At 28.9% G+C, this 16,802-nt stretch overlaps 1 protein-coding gene across 3 annotated transcripts in view; it reads right to left on the bottom strand.

Annotated features, from left to right (window-relative positions):
- Nucleotides 1-16,802, bottom strand: part of LOC136985734 (unconventional myosin-Va-like) — a 162,929-nt gene that overhangs the window by 21,927 nt on the left and 124,200 nt on the right. For all 3 annotated transcript variants that reach the window (XM_067283071.1, XM_067283073.1, XM_067283074.1), the window contains 4 exons: nt 12,827-12,865; nt 6,970-7,116; nt 6,736-6,887; nt 1,602-1,691 (listed from right to left, as the gene is read on the bottom strand). In XM_067283071.1, coding sequence (XP_067139172.1) covers nt 1,602-1,691; nt 6,736-6,887; nt 6,970-7,116; nt 12,827-12,865 — 428 coding nt within the window. The remainder of the gene's footprint in view (nt 1-1,601; nt 1,692-6,735; nt 6,888-6,969; nt 7,117-12,826; nt 12,866-16,802) is intronic.

The following is a 16,802-nucleotide window of genomic DNA, read 5'->3' as shown; positions in this document are numbered from 1 at the left end:
ATTTAATCTGATTTGCATTGCAGTACCGGGCAATTGTTAATAAAGATTATATTGATGGTCTGGAAATGTGTTATTTTTTTAGTGATGAATTCAGGTTCTGTTTGGGAACAGACAACCACTGTATTAGTATGGAGAATTATTGGCGAGTACTTCAATTTCTTCTTTATTTTTGAGCAGTACACTATCTCCACTGCTGACATGCTGGTCTGGGGACCCATCTTGTATGGCAGTATATTGTCCCTATTGGGGTGAGGGACATGAGGGCACAGGATTTCCTGAATGTATTGCACAATACATATTCAGAAATTCTGTGCCTTCATGTGTTACCTTTTCATGGCAAGACTGCAAACAGCCATTTTCCAGCATGATAACACCTACCTAAGGTTTTCCAGGAATGTCTTCATGTGTGGCTATCATGTTACCACACTTTCTTGGCCTGCCTGGTCTCCAGATTTGTTGCCCATTGAACATTTACAGAACCAGATGAAACATCAGTTTCAGCCATCTACAAGTACGAGGGATCTGAATTGTTGCATCATCCATCATAGATCATCATACAGTGTGTATGCTTCTATGCATGACTGTATTGTTGAATATCCAAGTAAGAGGAGGTCCTACAAGGTGCTAAAAGTTCCTTTAAATTGTATTATTGTTCCATAGGAAATTATCTCATTGTTATGATATCATCATTACTTATTCCCATAGTCATTATATTCATACTAACAAAACCCTATTCAATTCCGATGCCTTCTCCTTGCTGCATAACTTTTTTGCTAATGAGTGTATCATCATATTGCAGAATTCATTGTGTCTAAATGATTCAAAATTCAATATGTATGTATTTTAGAACTCAAATAACAGTTGGAACTGTTTCATGTAAAATTTTATTTCATCTACTTGATTTTTCTGTAAGAATAAATGGAGATTATCAATTTAAAGTAACTTTTGCATTGATAATTGTTTCCTAAAACAATTTATTGATGCCATAAAAAATAATTCTTATATCATTTCATATGGCATCAATAGATTAAAATTATTCCAAAAACAAAACTAGAATATCATTATATCAAAATTTCTATATAAGTTGTGAATGTATTTAGAATTTAGATATTGAAGAGTTGATGCAGATTTTGCTTGTCAGTTGCTTTTGTCACATAATATAAATAATAAACATGTTTCAAAGAACATTTCAGCTTCTTAAAATTCTCCATAAATAAGCTAAAATTTTTTAAAATAATTTTTCATTCTTTAATGATAGTTCAGTGACATTCAGTTAAATTAAGAACTATAATTTAAAAAACTATAATGTTTTTTAGCAATATTCCAATTTAACTGAAAACTGAACATTATTTTTTTATTTTTTAACAATAAATTAACTACAATACAGTGCTAAGCTATAATAAAATATTTATTACGAACATTAGAAAAACTTTTTATCAAATAAATATATGCTTAATAAATATTTGAATAGAAAAGCTTTGCCTACTTTTTGAGAATATAGAAATTAAATTATAGAAAATATAATTCTTTAAAAAATATATAAATAAATTAATAATAATAAATATGAAAATTTAATTTATGAACTACTAATGAATTTTTACCTTATCACCACTATATTGTTTTAAATTATGCAGTAGACGACAAGTATTACTTAACCACATTGTTGTGTATTCTAAATCTTCATGACGTTTCTGTAATTATTATTATTAATTATTAATATTTTAATAATTTGATTTTTCAGAATATAATATATTCAAACATATTTTTACTAAAAACTCTTATAAATATTTATTCTTTTTTCTTAAAAAGTTAATCTTAAACTTTTTAAAAATCTATTTTATATTATTTCAAAAACTGCTTCAGTTTCTATAGATATTTAACATATTTGAGAAATTTATTAAGAAAAAATTTGAATTTGAACAATGAAGTCTACTTTTTTTTAAATTAATTTATATTAAGGTGAAAAAGATGATAAATCATGTAATCTATTTATGATGTATATATGTAATCTATTATATGAAGTATAATTCTATTATAATTATATCAAATACATAAATTTATAATTATATGTTTTAGAGTTTGAAACAATTTTTTATAATAAAGCTTTTTTACAAACAATTATGAATAAAATAAGATAAAAGAGATAATGAAACACAAAAATTTAGTTTCATTCTTGACAGTCATAAAACTGCAAGTACATTTTCTGGAATACATATGAAACATGCGAGGAACAACCATTGTCATCATGTGTATGTTGGATGCCTACTATCCAGCACATAGGAAATTGTCTGATCATGCTTTATAACTTTAATTTCATTTTTATTGATATCAACAAAAACAAATATTCTTTCTATAAAACCAACCTTGAGTACAGTTTTCCAATTGAGTAACTGAATGGCTTGAGTGCAAAAAGTGATAAGTCACACAAAGAAGAATTTAAGAAATATCACATTTAAATCTTTAAACAAATCCTGAAATTGATATTTGAAAAAAAAAGGCCATTTTTGCTATAAATTGGCTTAATAATAAGCCAATTTATAGCAAAAATGGCCTTTTTTTTTTTTTTATTAAACATCAATTTTAGGATTTGTTTAAAGATTTAAATGTGATATTTCTTAAATCAGTTATGATTTAAATGTAATCTGTAAGAACTACTAAAACTACTAAGAAAACAATCAAAAATTCATTTATACTGATTGATTCTCAGATGTTTGCAAATACAAATTTTAAAAAATTTATATCTAACTAAGAAGGAAATGTAATTGAATATAATTTTCATAATCAATTGCATAGATAAAGTGATAAAAATTGCACATATTCTTGTAAAATTTAGAACAACAGTGAAATTATGATTGTTGGCAAAGACATAGTTATAAAGGGCATTACTGAGGTTGAGGCCGAACTTTTAAATGCAAAAACATGTATGTCGGATGTTCAGCGCCGCTTTTCTCTAAGCTTAGAAGTTTGACAACGGTGTTTGGAATGTCAAACATGATTCTACCGACTTTCCAAATGCCATTGTCAAACTTCTAGGCTTACAGGAGAGCGGTGCTGAACGTCCGACATATGTTTATGCATTTAAAACTTTGGCCTCAACCTCGCTATTAAGAAATATTAAGTTACTAACAACTTGGATGGAACAGAGGATGATGTTCAAGGAGGCTGAAGACTATGACAACAATGAAAATTCTAAATGATGACAATGAAAATGATAGAGTATTGTTTCATGATTTTTCAGATTTTTTTAAAAATGCAAATTGCTAATTCTTTGTATTCAAATAACATTAATAACAAAAAACTGACTAATTTTTTCCAAAAAGTAAGGATTCCAAAATTGGAAGTTGACTTATATTTTGGCCAATACAGTATTTTCTGTTTAATTTTTATTAATTAATTACAGTATTACATCAACTATTACATCAGGTTTAAGGAAATTCTGATTTCTGTGAAGATTCTGCAAATGTGAATTTCAGTAACTTTATGTTTATGTGATATTAACTGTGTATTAACCAATTATCATCCCAGTTAACTTTAGACTCTTTATGATGATACTTTTTATCATTTAAAAGTTGTATCAATAGTTTTAGAAGATAACAATAGATTGTATTTTTAATTAGTCTATTTTTGTCATTATAAAGTTCTCACAATGTATTAAAAAATTTCTAATCTTTTTAATTTGTCATATTTATTATATCATCATAAGGTTAATACTTACTTTTATATGTAATAAAATTAATAAAATATTTTAAATAAATAAATAAATAAGCATATACACTGGTACTTTGTACTTTGAATGACTAACTTCAATCACTTCAGGATTCAAACAAAAAATTCTACAAAATTTCTGCTCAGAGTTCAAACTGTGAGGGAAATGAAGAAATATGCTGAGACCATAAACGCAATTTGTTGTGTCCAAGTCAGCTTTCACTCTCACGTTATGTTTGTATGTTTTCAGTGCTTTTTTCACTTTATTTTTGGTGTGTTTAGTTATACAGGGTGTTTTTTTTTATCTTGAGACAATGAAATAACTTACTTGAATCTCATTATTTTGAGAGAAAGGTATCTAGAAAAGTTGTAGGGTTTCAAAGGCCCAATCAATTGGTGACCTTGGATGTGGCCTTGACCTTCAAGGTCATTTGAGGGTCTGTTTTTTTCAACGGGAACACACATTTTTGACCCCAGCAATGGAAAGAACGGGGAATTTCACAACAAGATGTACCTCTGACCTTATGGTCTGGTCAAAGGTCACAATTATTTTAAGGTTTAAATTATAAGTTTTTTCTAATGGGAAACCATACTTTTTATTACTGGAATGGGCAGGGAGGTAAAAGTTACATTTTTTCATGACCTTATTACTTTGACCTTTAAAAGCATTCACTACTTTTAGCACTATCCAGGAGTAACAATGTGGAAATAGTAGTTTTCTGCTCCCTTTGAGGTGGTTATTTTCAGTGAGTCCCTTTGCCTCTCACTATCGTGGTGCTTGATTTTTGTGAGTCATCTTACTTCTTGCCATTACTTGAGATGTTGGTTTCGGGAAAAATTTTACAAATGTTCAAAATAATGCCCTTTCACTTCGATGCATTTGTTGATCCGTGCTTAAAATTATCATGCTTGAGATGACCTTCAGAGGTGAAATTTGGGGTACTCAAGGTCATGGCTGATTGTGAAATTTCCCACTCTTTCCATGTAAATGTAACTTTTACCTCCCTGCCCATTCCAGTAATAAAAAGTATGGTTTTCCATTAGAAAAAGCATATAATTTAACCCTTTCCCGGCCAGGGTACCGATCTATCGTTACCCTAATTGTTTAGCAAAAAAGCCAGGGTACCGATTGATCATTACCCTGTTAACAATCGATTTTTATAAAATTTATCAACAACAGATGTCAGCACTTGACGGCATCGTCTTGTTTATCGTCTGTTTCACATATTTTTGTCCAGGTGGTGTTTTGTTGACTTAAAAAATTTTAATTATCGTTTTTTTTCTTAATTTTTCATTTTCTGATAATTTTTTATTTCATTTTTAGCATATTCATGCAATAATATTGCTATAATAAGTTCATTAATTCTATAATAAGTTTATTCAGCTATAATATGTTAATGCATTATAAATATTCAAGTTATGACCTTCAGTTCTGATATTTTATATATTTTTTTAATTTTTAATTTTTTTTTAAATCTAAAATATCAGCAAATGTTACATCTATTGCTACTAGTAATCATATGTTTATTACAAAAATATATAATCTTGTTTGATATGAAATGAATAAAGTATATTAGTTCATTATATTAGTTGAAAGCAGAATAAAGTTCAGATTTCAAACAAATGTTTGATATAATGTGCGATAATTTCACAACGAATAAATGTACATGCATAAATGTTATATCAAATTGTACAGAACAATATTCTATGTCGTTCTGGCTCAGTGACAATAAGAATGAAGTAACCAGACAATGTTAATTTTGACAAAAAGTAACAAATTTTCAAGTTTGAATGTCAGAATATCATATATTATTTTTTTTTCTCATAAATTTTTCAAACAAACTTTATTGAAAATGTCATATTTAAAACTAACTATATTGATAAATATATGTGATTTTTTCATATGAATAAAATAATAATTTAATTTTTGGTGACTTTTTAAAATAATATTGCCTGATTCACCTATTTTGCCCTTGGCCATTTTACAAAATAAACATAAACAAAGGGGCGTGGCAAACAGCAAACTAAGGGTTAAACCTTAAAATAATCATGACCTTTGACCTAGACCATAAGGTCAAAAGTATATCTGGTTGTAAAATTTCCCACTCTTTCCATTGCCAGGGTCAAAAATATATGTTCCCATTAAAAAAACAGACTTGACCCTCAAATGACCTTGAATGTCAAGGTCACATCCAAGGTTACCAATTGATTGGGCCTTCGAAACCCTACAACTTTTCTAGATACCTTTTTCTCGAAATAATGAGATTCAAGTAAGTTATTTCATTGTCTCAAGATAAAAAAAACCCTGTATATACTGTATTGTGTGTTATTTGTCTATTTTTAACAATTTCTTCTTGCAATTTTCCTTTGTGAACAGCTTTTGGAGTATCCCTGCATGTTTTGTATCCTTTAATTCAAAATTTCCCAAACAGAATGTTTTAAATGACATTTGACATGCTTGAAGTTTAGGAGCATCTTCCCCACACACATTACATTTGTTTTTACTGTTTGTATGGTGTTATATCCTATTTGAAAGTCATAAAACATAATGAGTCTGATATGCTATTTATCTGAAAACATTATGACTTGACTTTATTCAAACAAAATGTGAAGTAAAGAGTTTAAAGTAAGACTAAACAAAAGTCTCACATTACCTATATGTTAAATTTCACAACTGTTATAATTAAATCACACATCTACATTAAGATGGGACAGTCCACAGTGTGTGACCAATAAATATAGTTTTCATGTATTAATTTATTATTAAGGTATTTAATTGTGTTATTTTTACCTTAAATAATGTGTTAAGTTTATTGAAATGGGTATTGTTCAGAATCCAGAAATGAATTAATTCATTTTCCATTATTTCTAATGGAAAAAATTGATTTGGACTTTGAATGATTCAAAGTTCAAACCACCACCTAGAACGAATTAAGTTCAAAGTACAAGGCACCACTGTATATAGAGACTATATTATATTAAAATGTAAAAAAATTTTAAAAAGAAAAACGTTTTATCATCAAAGATTACCTTAATAACTCTCTTAATTCCTTGAATAGTATTATTTAAAAGACTTCGTACTTTTTCATCATCATTAATATAATCAGTATGTCTTATGCACATAAATAAAATATATGCTGGTAAGCCAGGAAGTAATGTTACAGCTATTTTAGGTTTAAAATCTAAAGAATTTATAGTAGTTATTAATGTGTAGCATTATTATAAAATTTTTTGGTAAAGAAATAAAATATTTAAAATAAATACCATAAATAAGATTTTTAATAATGGCAGCCTCATCTTCTTTTCTGTATTCAAGTATTCCCATATATTCTACATCTTTATGTTTCACAACAGGCATATTTTCATTTTGTTCCTTCATATCTTCTGTTATGTCAGGGATTTGTTCAGTTCCTAAGATCATTTATTTTATTACATCAATAATAAAAAATTTTCTATTAATTAAATTTAAAAATTATTGAGAGAAACTACTATATAGTAAAAATCCTTAAGTGTTCTTTAAAATATAATTGCAATTTAAATATCAATTATGAAAAATTGAGTAATCTAAGTGAATTATTAAAAAATTAAAAAGAAAATACAGTAAAACCTCCCTTTATGTGGCCACCCCTAAAAGTCCCCTTGTAAAATTACACAAGTTCTAATATAAATCAAACTCCATATCAGTGGTGACCGCAATCTTATTTAAGTGGCCATGACAGGGGTGCCCTAAAGTGACATTTATTCCCATTTACATGGACAAGAGAACAGAAACCTAACTTAATGTATTGTTTAAAACAGACAAAACAAACTTGAGTTTTTTGCTAGAACTTTAGAAGAATTTGCTGAGATCCCTCCAACAGATGATTTTCAAATAAAATATGTCTTTATTTACACTTGACAAATTGAATTAATCTCCAGAATTTAGTAAGAATTGTAAAAATGCCCTGTGGAATGAGATCTGCAGAGCTAGACAACAAAAAAAAAAAAAAAAACGGACAAGTCACTTGACAGATATACTGGGCTTTTAATTAATTCCAGTTGACATAATCACTATTATAATATATATATATATATAATAGTGATTATGTCAACTGGAATTAATTAATCAATGTAACATATATATATGTTACAGTAAAAATGCGTTTTAACTAGTTAAAACTAGAATTTACTGCTGCACATGTTTTGATTTTAGGTAAAACTAATTTTAGCTACATAAATATGTTTGGGGGAAATAAATAAAGTGATGATTGAGATTAAAACATTTGTATTATTTAATACAATATTTATTGAAAATATTAGTCACACATCTGTGTTATTAACATTAATTAACCCTTTGTCCCTGAAGGCACCGATCGAGGTACCCTGGCTTTTTAAGCAAAACTTCGAGGGTACTGATTCATCGTTACTTTGGTAAATATCGATTTTTGTAAAATTTATTAACAACAGATATAATCTCGTTCGATATGAAGTGAATAAAGTATAATAAATCATTATATTAGTTGATAGCAGTATAAAATTTTGATTTCAAACAAATATTTGATATAATGTGCAATAATTTCACAACGAATAAACATACAGGCATAAGTGTTACATCGAATTGTACAAAACAATATTCTACGTCTTTCTGGCTCAGTGCCAGCAAACAACTATGTAACTAGACAATGTTAATTTTCACAAAATGTTACAAATTATCAAGTTTGTGTGTCAGTTCTGATATATATTATTTTTTTCTTATAAATTTTTCTAATAAAATGTATTGAAAAATATTGTATTTAAAACTGAAGATATTAATAAATGTAAGTGATTTTTTTCATATAGATATAATGATAATTTGATTTTTGGTGAATTTTTAAAATAATATCGCCTGACTGACCTATATTGCCTTAGGAGGGATTGCAAAATAAACGTAAACAAGATGTCGGGGAAAAGGGTTAAAGCGATACGAAATTCATCGCACACTATAGGAACGTGTTAGCTGAATGATCTTGGTCGAAACAGTTTTTACTAAGCCATTTTGTTAAAACCCGTTTTGTCTAGTTAAAACTAGTTTTAACTCAAATTCATTTTTGACTAGCAGTAAATTCAAGTTATAACAATGACATCCAGTAAAAACTAGTTTCAACTAGTTAAAATGCATTTTAACTAAAAACGGGTTTTTACTGTAACATATACATGGAACGTGAACTATTATGAGCTTGACAAATTTTCAATCTCCCGAATAATAACAACGTAATGCTTCACGATTCACGTTCCCTTTTCTTTCCTCCTCTCCTCTAAGGGGGCTCACAGCATGCAACAACAAAAAGAAAATGAACAACGTAGGGCATGTAACACAAAAATACAAACACTAACCTGCTCATGATACTTTTCTCCAGAGTACAAACAATGAACAAGAAAACTAATACATTTGGATAAATCTCCCACCAATCCTCCTTTCCTTGAATGTTTCGTAACTCAACATTAAAATGTCCTAGGTTGGATGGAAATGGATTGCTGTCTCTTCGGACTTTTATCCCATACTTGGTCCTCACACTCGCTGCCTCTATCTCTTATCATTCACAGGTGGCCAGAACACCGCAAGCGGAAACAAGAAAAAAAAAAAGGTGCCTCTCACACATGGATCGCAACCTTTTATATCATGCCAAGTGGATATCCTCCCCATGTGACCCCTATTGGCCAATCTGGTTGCCAGCATAAAGTGAACTAGAAAAAGGTGGTACCACAAATGAAAATGAATGGGTCAAGGGAAAACCAAAACACAAGAATACATAGTCACAAAGCACTACAGAATAAAGACTATTATTTGTTCAATAATTATTTGTTCAATAATATATTTGTTATATTATTTGTATATTTGTATATTTGTTATATTATTTGTATATTTGTTATATTATTTGTATATTTGTTATAATATTGACCATATATTTGTTCAATAATTTTATACAAATTTGATTGCATTTTTAAAAATATAACTATGTACAGGTACAGTACATCTGTGATAATTGGTCTACATTACTCACAACACTCAATGAAGAAAAATATCAATAAGCCTGATGTAAAAGATGAATTAATTATTAACACTTCTTTCGACAGTTGGACACTTCTGCATATGTAGTGACCTCCATTTTCTGAGTTTTTTGAGAATAATATAGAATGAGAATTACAGTAGTGTTGTGCATTTTAGCACAACACTACTGTAATTCTTTCTTTGCTTTGTTTGTCTCCATGTCATGTTTTCTCCAAACACTCAAAGTTTTGTTAGGCACTGATCTATAATATATAAACCAGTCTTATCAGCATTGTAAATGCCTTGAGTGGCATAATCCTTTTAAAGGACAGGCAGTGGGACATACTTTCAATGATTTATGATGTCTAATGTAATACTTGCACTTTCACCCACAGCAATCTCCTCATTTCCATAAATGGTGATACTTTGTTCTTTCTTCTGCCAGCAAATGACCTACATTTGCTGGCATAATCCATTACCAAATCAAGTTTTTCCATTATCACATTAAGTTTTGAATTTGGAAAATTAAGATGTTTCATCATGAGTATATGCTACACATGTAAGTTATTTTCTATCTACGATATGATTTTGCCTTTTCAGCAAGTGTGAGGAACACAAGTTTTGTAGACATTTTCTCAATAAAGAAGTCAAAATATATTACACTATGTGACCATTATCAGTTCTTAAAGTATTATAAAAAAATTTGTTTGCTTTATCAAAAGATTCATTACCAATAAACAAAAACAAATTTACTAAGAAAAATAAATTTTAATCAAGAGCAAATTTATAAATGAAAAGAAAAATCTTGATTCTTCTGAAAACAAATAATATGCTATAGCAGTATGCAAAATATATGCTAATATTTATAAAATGCTAATTTAGCCACAAGTTTGAGCTGTGTGGACTATTTTGAGTATTCTGGTTACTAGATAAGACTCAAAATAGGGCTACTTTAATCCTATTATTGTTAGTAAGGCAAAATTTTCTCTTAATCAGAAAATAAACATCAGACAGACAAAAAATACCATTAGGACCAAAGACCATGATTGGTAAATTGAATAAAAACATTAATTTAAGGAAGTCCATAATTATATAAGTTTTTCATCAGGACAAAATGAAATGATTGTTAAATTGAGGATATTGTTAGCTCAAGAAATGTTAGATTGAGGCTTTATTGTATTTCAATTTATATTCTCATATCTGTATTTATTTACATGCTGTTATTAAGTCAAGTCTGCATAAGTCATCATAGGTATAACTAGATACCATTGATTAAGTAGTCAGTTTTCTGTGGTCCCAGTAAACTTACATAGGCATTAATATTAAACAAACTATGGCTTACTCAACACTGTTTAACTCATCACCACTGGATAAATTGATATACTTTATCTGTCCCATACTTGTTTAGACATATAACTCGACTCCCCTCCTGAAAAAAATGAGTTTGTGCCACACAGCTTAATGTCACAGCAGAATCTGATTTTGCATTTTCTTACCTTTTGTTCATGCGTTATTTGCAGCAAGTGTTTCACATGTCTGTTAGAAATGAGTATCCGAAACCTAACAACACTTATGTTGAAGGAAAAATACGAATTTGTATCTGAATTTGAATGTAATAAAACTTCACAACCTGAATTTTCAAAACAAGAAAACCTTCCAAGAACAACATTAGTGAGAATTCTGAAGAAAAAAGAGGAAATTAAGAAAAACTTTTCCTTGGGTATTGTTGTGGCCGTCTCAAATGCCAGAGAAAGTCACCACACAAAGATGTCGAAAATGCTTTGGTATGCTGACAAAAGCAAATTCGTTCATCGAACCTTCCTGTTTCAGGGCTGGTACCAAAACAAAAAGCAATGGAAATCGTTGAGATACTTGGGGTAAAAACCAACTTCAGTGCTAGTGATGGATGGTCAAAAAGGTAAATTGCGTGTACTGTATAAAGCACTACTGTATTTTCCTAATTGTAATTTTATGGTTTTTTTCAACTTTGTTTTAGTCGTCACATCAAATAACTCAACACATTTCCACTTTCCCCTGGGGTGTTGACTTCTGCAGACTTGACTGTAGTAAGGATCTTGCTATTTGAAATACAGTAAACTCTCAATTAGCTGGGCTAATGGTGGGGAGAGGTGGCACGGATAATCCAAACTATAATTATTTATTTCTAAACTACAACATATTATACACTTCTAAGGCAGACAATTATTTTAACATGTTCAATGCTCATTATTAAGAAAATCTGTGATTTTGGTTTGTTTGCAGGAATCTTTTAATGACTTTTTAATATCAGTTCAAATTTTTCTAAGAGCTATTGTGTCATTACACTCGAATTCCCATTGGTTGATGTATTCCAACAAAGTGTCAACAGAATTCGGGGCAGTGTTGTGACTAATGTGATTGATAACTTCTTCTCCTCTTCTTTCAGCTTCATTATCTTGCTCTTCTGGTTGAATGAGATTGGAAATAATATCCACGCCACTCATTATTTGAAAACTTCCATCACATGAATCATGTTCTAACCACTCCTCAGTATTTTCTCTAGCAACATTTTCAAAGCCATGTAAATTTGCGCTTAGCTCACTTATTTCAGATACTGTTTCACTTGTCTCGGGCTTGATAGAATCCAAAAAATCACCTTCTACATTTGGTAGAATTTTCCTCCACGATCGAACGAGTGTTATTGGCTTTATTTTGTTCCAAGATTGAGTTACACCATGTATCAATCCAGTATTGTCATTTTTTTCAAAATTTAATCAAATCATTACCTTCATTACATTTTTTAAAAATTAAATTTATGCACGGATAATCCGCAAACCAGATAATCCACACACGGACAATTGGGAGTTTACTGTAATTCTCTTTCTAAACATTTTCCTATAAAATTGTTTAAATTTGTATATAATGCTTATTATCTATTACTGTATTTTATGGACTATAAGACGCTACGAACTATAAGACGCACCTTAATTTTTAAGCAATTTTTTAAAAAAATACCTATAAGACGCACCTGAATTTTGGAGACAATTTTTCGAAGAAAAAAGTGCGTCTTATAGTCCGTACAATACGGTAATTGTTTTATATAATTCATTTTTATCTTATTATAAAAAGACTTACCATGTGGACTAATAACAGAAAATTTTTTAGTTGTACCAGCTAGAAACAAAAACATGAGAATTGTATGTAAAGTAAGTTTGGAAATAATTATTAAGTCTACTTAAAATAATACTTTTTAAAAAAATATTAAAAATAGAATTAAACTAATTCTAACTGATTAATTCTGTATCATCTTACCCATTTCCACAAACAGTTTATTTTGTGGACAAGTTCTGAGTGTTTGCCAATTTGTTCAATGTATGTATTTTGTATGTTACAAATGCTTTGAACAGCTATGTCTATGAGGCATGTAATATTTTGTTTTGTTTGTCAATGTGATGTTGAAATGAATTATTTTGTCTGATTATGGTTTAGTCATAGTATAATTTTGCCCGTGTTATTTTCTAAAACCATATGCAGTGTAATTTGTAGTATAATTTCTGGGTGTCTCACAATTATTTTGTGTATTGTATTTGCTATTTGGTTATGTCTTAGTAATTTTATAAAAATAAAAACTAAGATCAATTTACATATTTATGGGGATTGCCAAAATCACAATGATGACTGACCTTTTTCAGATAATGTGTATGCAAAATCTAAAAGTGAGAATGGCCAAATGGCCTTAAAAACAGTCAAAGCCACAAATATATTTTTAGTGATTTCAATAAATATTTGAACTTTTTCATTTTTACTTTCAATGAATTATCTCATTTTACTATTTGTATAATTCAAGTATTTTGTAAAATTTATAATGAAAATCCAGTTAATAAAAAGTTTTCCATTTAAGAATTTAAATTTGTAATGAATATAAATTTTAGAAAAATATATTTGTTCCTTTATCACATCACTTTACACAATATGGAAAATTAATTGTATCACTATTAACTTATTAAAAAAATATTTGTTTAGATAGTTATATGTTAACTGCTATTGTATCACTAATGAAATGTCCCCAATACCATTTTCAGTATGACTTATTATTGTATGCAATGCTCAATTTATAACATTTATTCTTCAGCCAAATGTGAGAGGTCAGAAATGTAAACTCTCTCTCTCCATTAGAAACCCAATATTGACTATGTTACGTTATAGGCATATTATCCAGTATGTCACACTGTTAGGGTGCATTGATTTTATAACGCTATAAAAGCTATAACGAAACTCTGTTATCCCATGTATACGTATAAATAATTTATATAAATAAATGAGTAATTTTTCCTTTTATAATTGAGTTGAAGTGTGCACTTCTTTTGACCATGTTGTCTCTTGGTCTGTCTCCATCTCGGACTCTTAATGTTTACATACGTGACTGCTTGTGCACAATTGAGGTGACTGCTTGCGCACAATCGCAACAACAGTCGAAGGTTTCTGTATCAGCCTTACAGGATACTGTGGTGTCAGTCCTGACATAGGCATCACTGGTCTAGTGCTGACCCTCTGGTCACACAAATTTGTAACAAAAGATTATTTTTGCCAAAAAACCTATAAACGTAACCTAATATTCTTTAAAAACTTTAACTTCAAAAACACTCACGCAAAACCAAATATAATTTAAGATCCAACTTAACAACTGCTACTTACTGGATAATAACACAATATTCAGAATATTTTCGATATTAAATTAAATTTTTGTTCTGCATTTACTAAGGTTTAAGCTGTATTTATTATGATTTGAGATCATAATAATGGAACATATGACATAAGTTGATCTGATTAAAAGCTTTATTATTCAGCACTAAGAAAAACTATCAGATAACCAAAAATATTTGCATTATATATTCAGGAAATAATTACCGTATTTAGTCGCATATAAGACAAGGTTTTTATTCATTTTTCACTGCTTCAAAAACGTAGGTCATCCTATATGTGTGAGCAAAAGATTTTTTGCAGGTTTAGCAATAATTTTTGTGAACCATGTATTTGCATTTTTTACCGGATGCTCACTCTCTGGTGTTTAAAAAAAGTATTTTATCTGGGTTGTTTCAATTGTTCTTGTGTATTGTTAGAAGTAAAGATGAATAGCAATAGGAAAAGCAAAGTTTTTGAATTGAATTCCAAATTGAAATTCCAAAATCACATGGGAGCCCTATATGAGTTTTAATCCATTCTCACATGAAAACAGATGATTATTCAGAAATCAGAATTCAGATAAACTCATAAGTGTAATTGATGGAGAGTGGATTCGATTGTGAAAAATTGGGAAAAAAGGTTCCCGATTGTCCAGCTTTACACGAAGAAATTACGTTGTCGATTTTACAAGATTCTTCCTTAAAGTTTAAAAGTGCCAGTAATTTTTGTGGGACAATGTGTGCATTTACATGCATTTGATATTTTATTTGTGATTAAATAAAATAAAATTAGAACTGTATTAACGAATCTAATTTTCTATAGTTTGATCTTTAAAGTCACACCTCATCCTATATGCAAGATTGTCTTATACGCAAGTAAATACGGTATATGTGTATATGTATACATCCTTTTTCATCAAATAACTGACATTCAGACTTTTTATGGTCAAACCATAAAAAGTCTGAAATTCAAAAAGTCATTGGATTTTAGAGATACAATGCCAAATGCTGGAAAGAGACTTACAATTAAAGAATTTCATAATTTAGAAGCTATACCATCCAGAAAAAACTCCTCTAACTTCTCTGTGAATAAATAAATATTCTGTTCTTTAGTGTTATTAGCTTATTTTTATAACTTATTTTTCAATCTTATTTCAAATGCCAACTATATATTATTTATATATATTTGCTATAAATGTATTCATTTGTGGCATAAAGGCAAGGCTAAGCTGGTGCCAAAAACATTGTCAAGTATGATTTAATTCACATTTTACAATCAGTATGCTAGTTATCAATATATAAAAATATTAATATAATTTCAAAAAATATAAACGTTTAAAAATCTAATATATCTTTTTCTAAAAACAAGCAATTTTAATAATAATAAAAATTTTATTTAATGATATAGAATAGGAGAAAATGATTTTCTTTTATGAAACAAATGTTATCTATTTACTATTCTAATTTTTAATTAACAGACTGTTCTTCAAAAAGCAAAAGAAAATTATATATTTTAATAATTTTAAATAATTATGATTATTGTTATTAAACTTTATCAAAATGAAAGATATAAAACCTGAATTCGGAGGCATGAAAAGTGGGTTAACAATAAAAACTTACAAATAGCAAAATCACATAGTGAAAATAAAAAAAAGAAATGCAAAATACATCAGGTAAAAGATAATCATGCTTAAAAAATTCACTGATAAATTTAGCCAATTGAAGGATAGAATGCTTTGAAAGAGTGTGAGCATATTGCCTTTAATTGAAGATAGTATTGATAGTATGGGAAATGTCTGCATATTTAATCATAGCAGAGTATGATTCAGGGCAAGACAAGATTTAATTCATCTCCACAGTAGGATTTTTACAGAGCTTACAGATGATGAAGTAGATTTATTTTGCCAGTGAATATGTCTGTTGAACTTGTGATAAGTTCAACAAACATATCCATGGATTGGTATGATGTACTTTTGGATGTTGAGTGAAAAAGAGAACAGTTGGGGAAAATTGAAAGATAAAGTTGGAGAAAATGGGATGAATGATCAATTGATACAAATAATGGTAGCATGCTTGGGAGAGCCTTAAGGTCAGAGGATTTGCAAAGGTTGTCCAGATGGAGCAGATAATTAGAACACATTGATTGAATATCTACAACAGGCAAGAATATTGGATAAGTTGGTGTACCAGTTTTGATGAGAGGAATGAGTGAAGATGAGCGAATTCAAAGAGGTGTGCGTCATTTATAATTTTGAGAGAAAGGATGAAAAATTAAATGGTGAGTAAATTTAAGGATGTTTTTGACAAAGTTACAAAATAAATATTGAACATGAAATTCTATCCTGAGAATGTAACCAGGAGTGGATCTTTCAATTTAACAAGTCTAATAAAGATGTTATGAATAGTTTTGAGATAGTCAATAAAGGGAA

This window comes from Centruroides vittatus, unplaced genomic scaffold, assembly GCF_030686945.1.
Source record: "Centruroides vittatus isolate TY-2023 unplaced genomic scaffold, ASM3068694v2 contig_976, whole genome shotgun sequence".
NCBI lineage: Eukaryota > Metazoa > Arthropoda > Arachnida > Scorpiones > Buthidae > Centruroides > Centruroides vittatus.
This window is presented reverse-complemented; position numbering and strand designations above follow the sequence as displayed.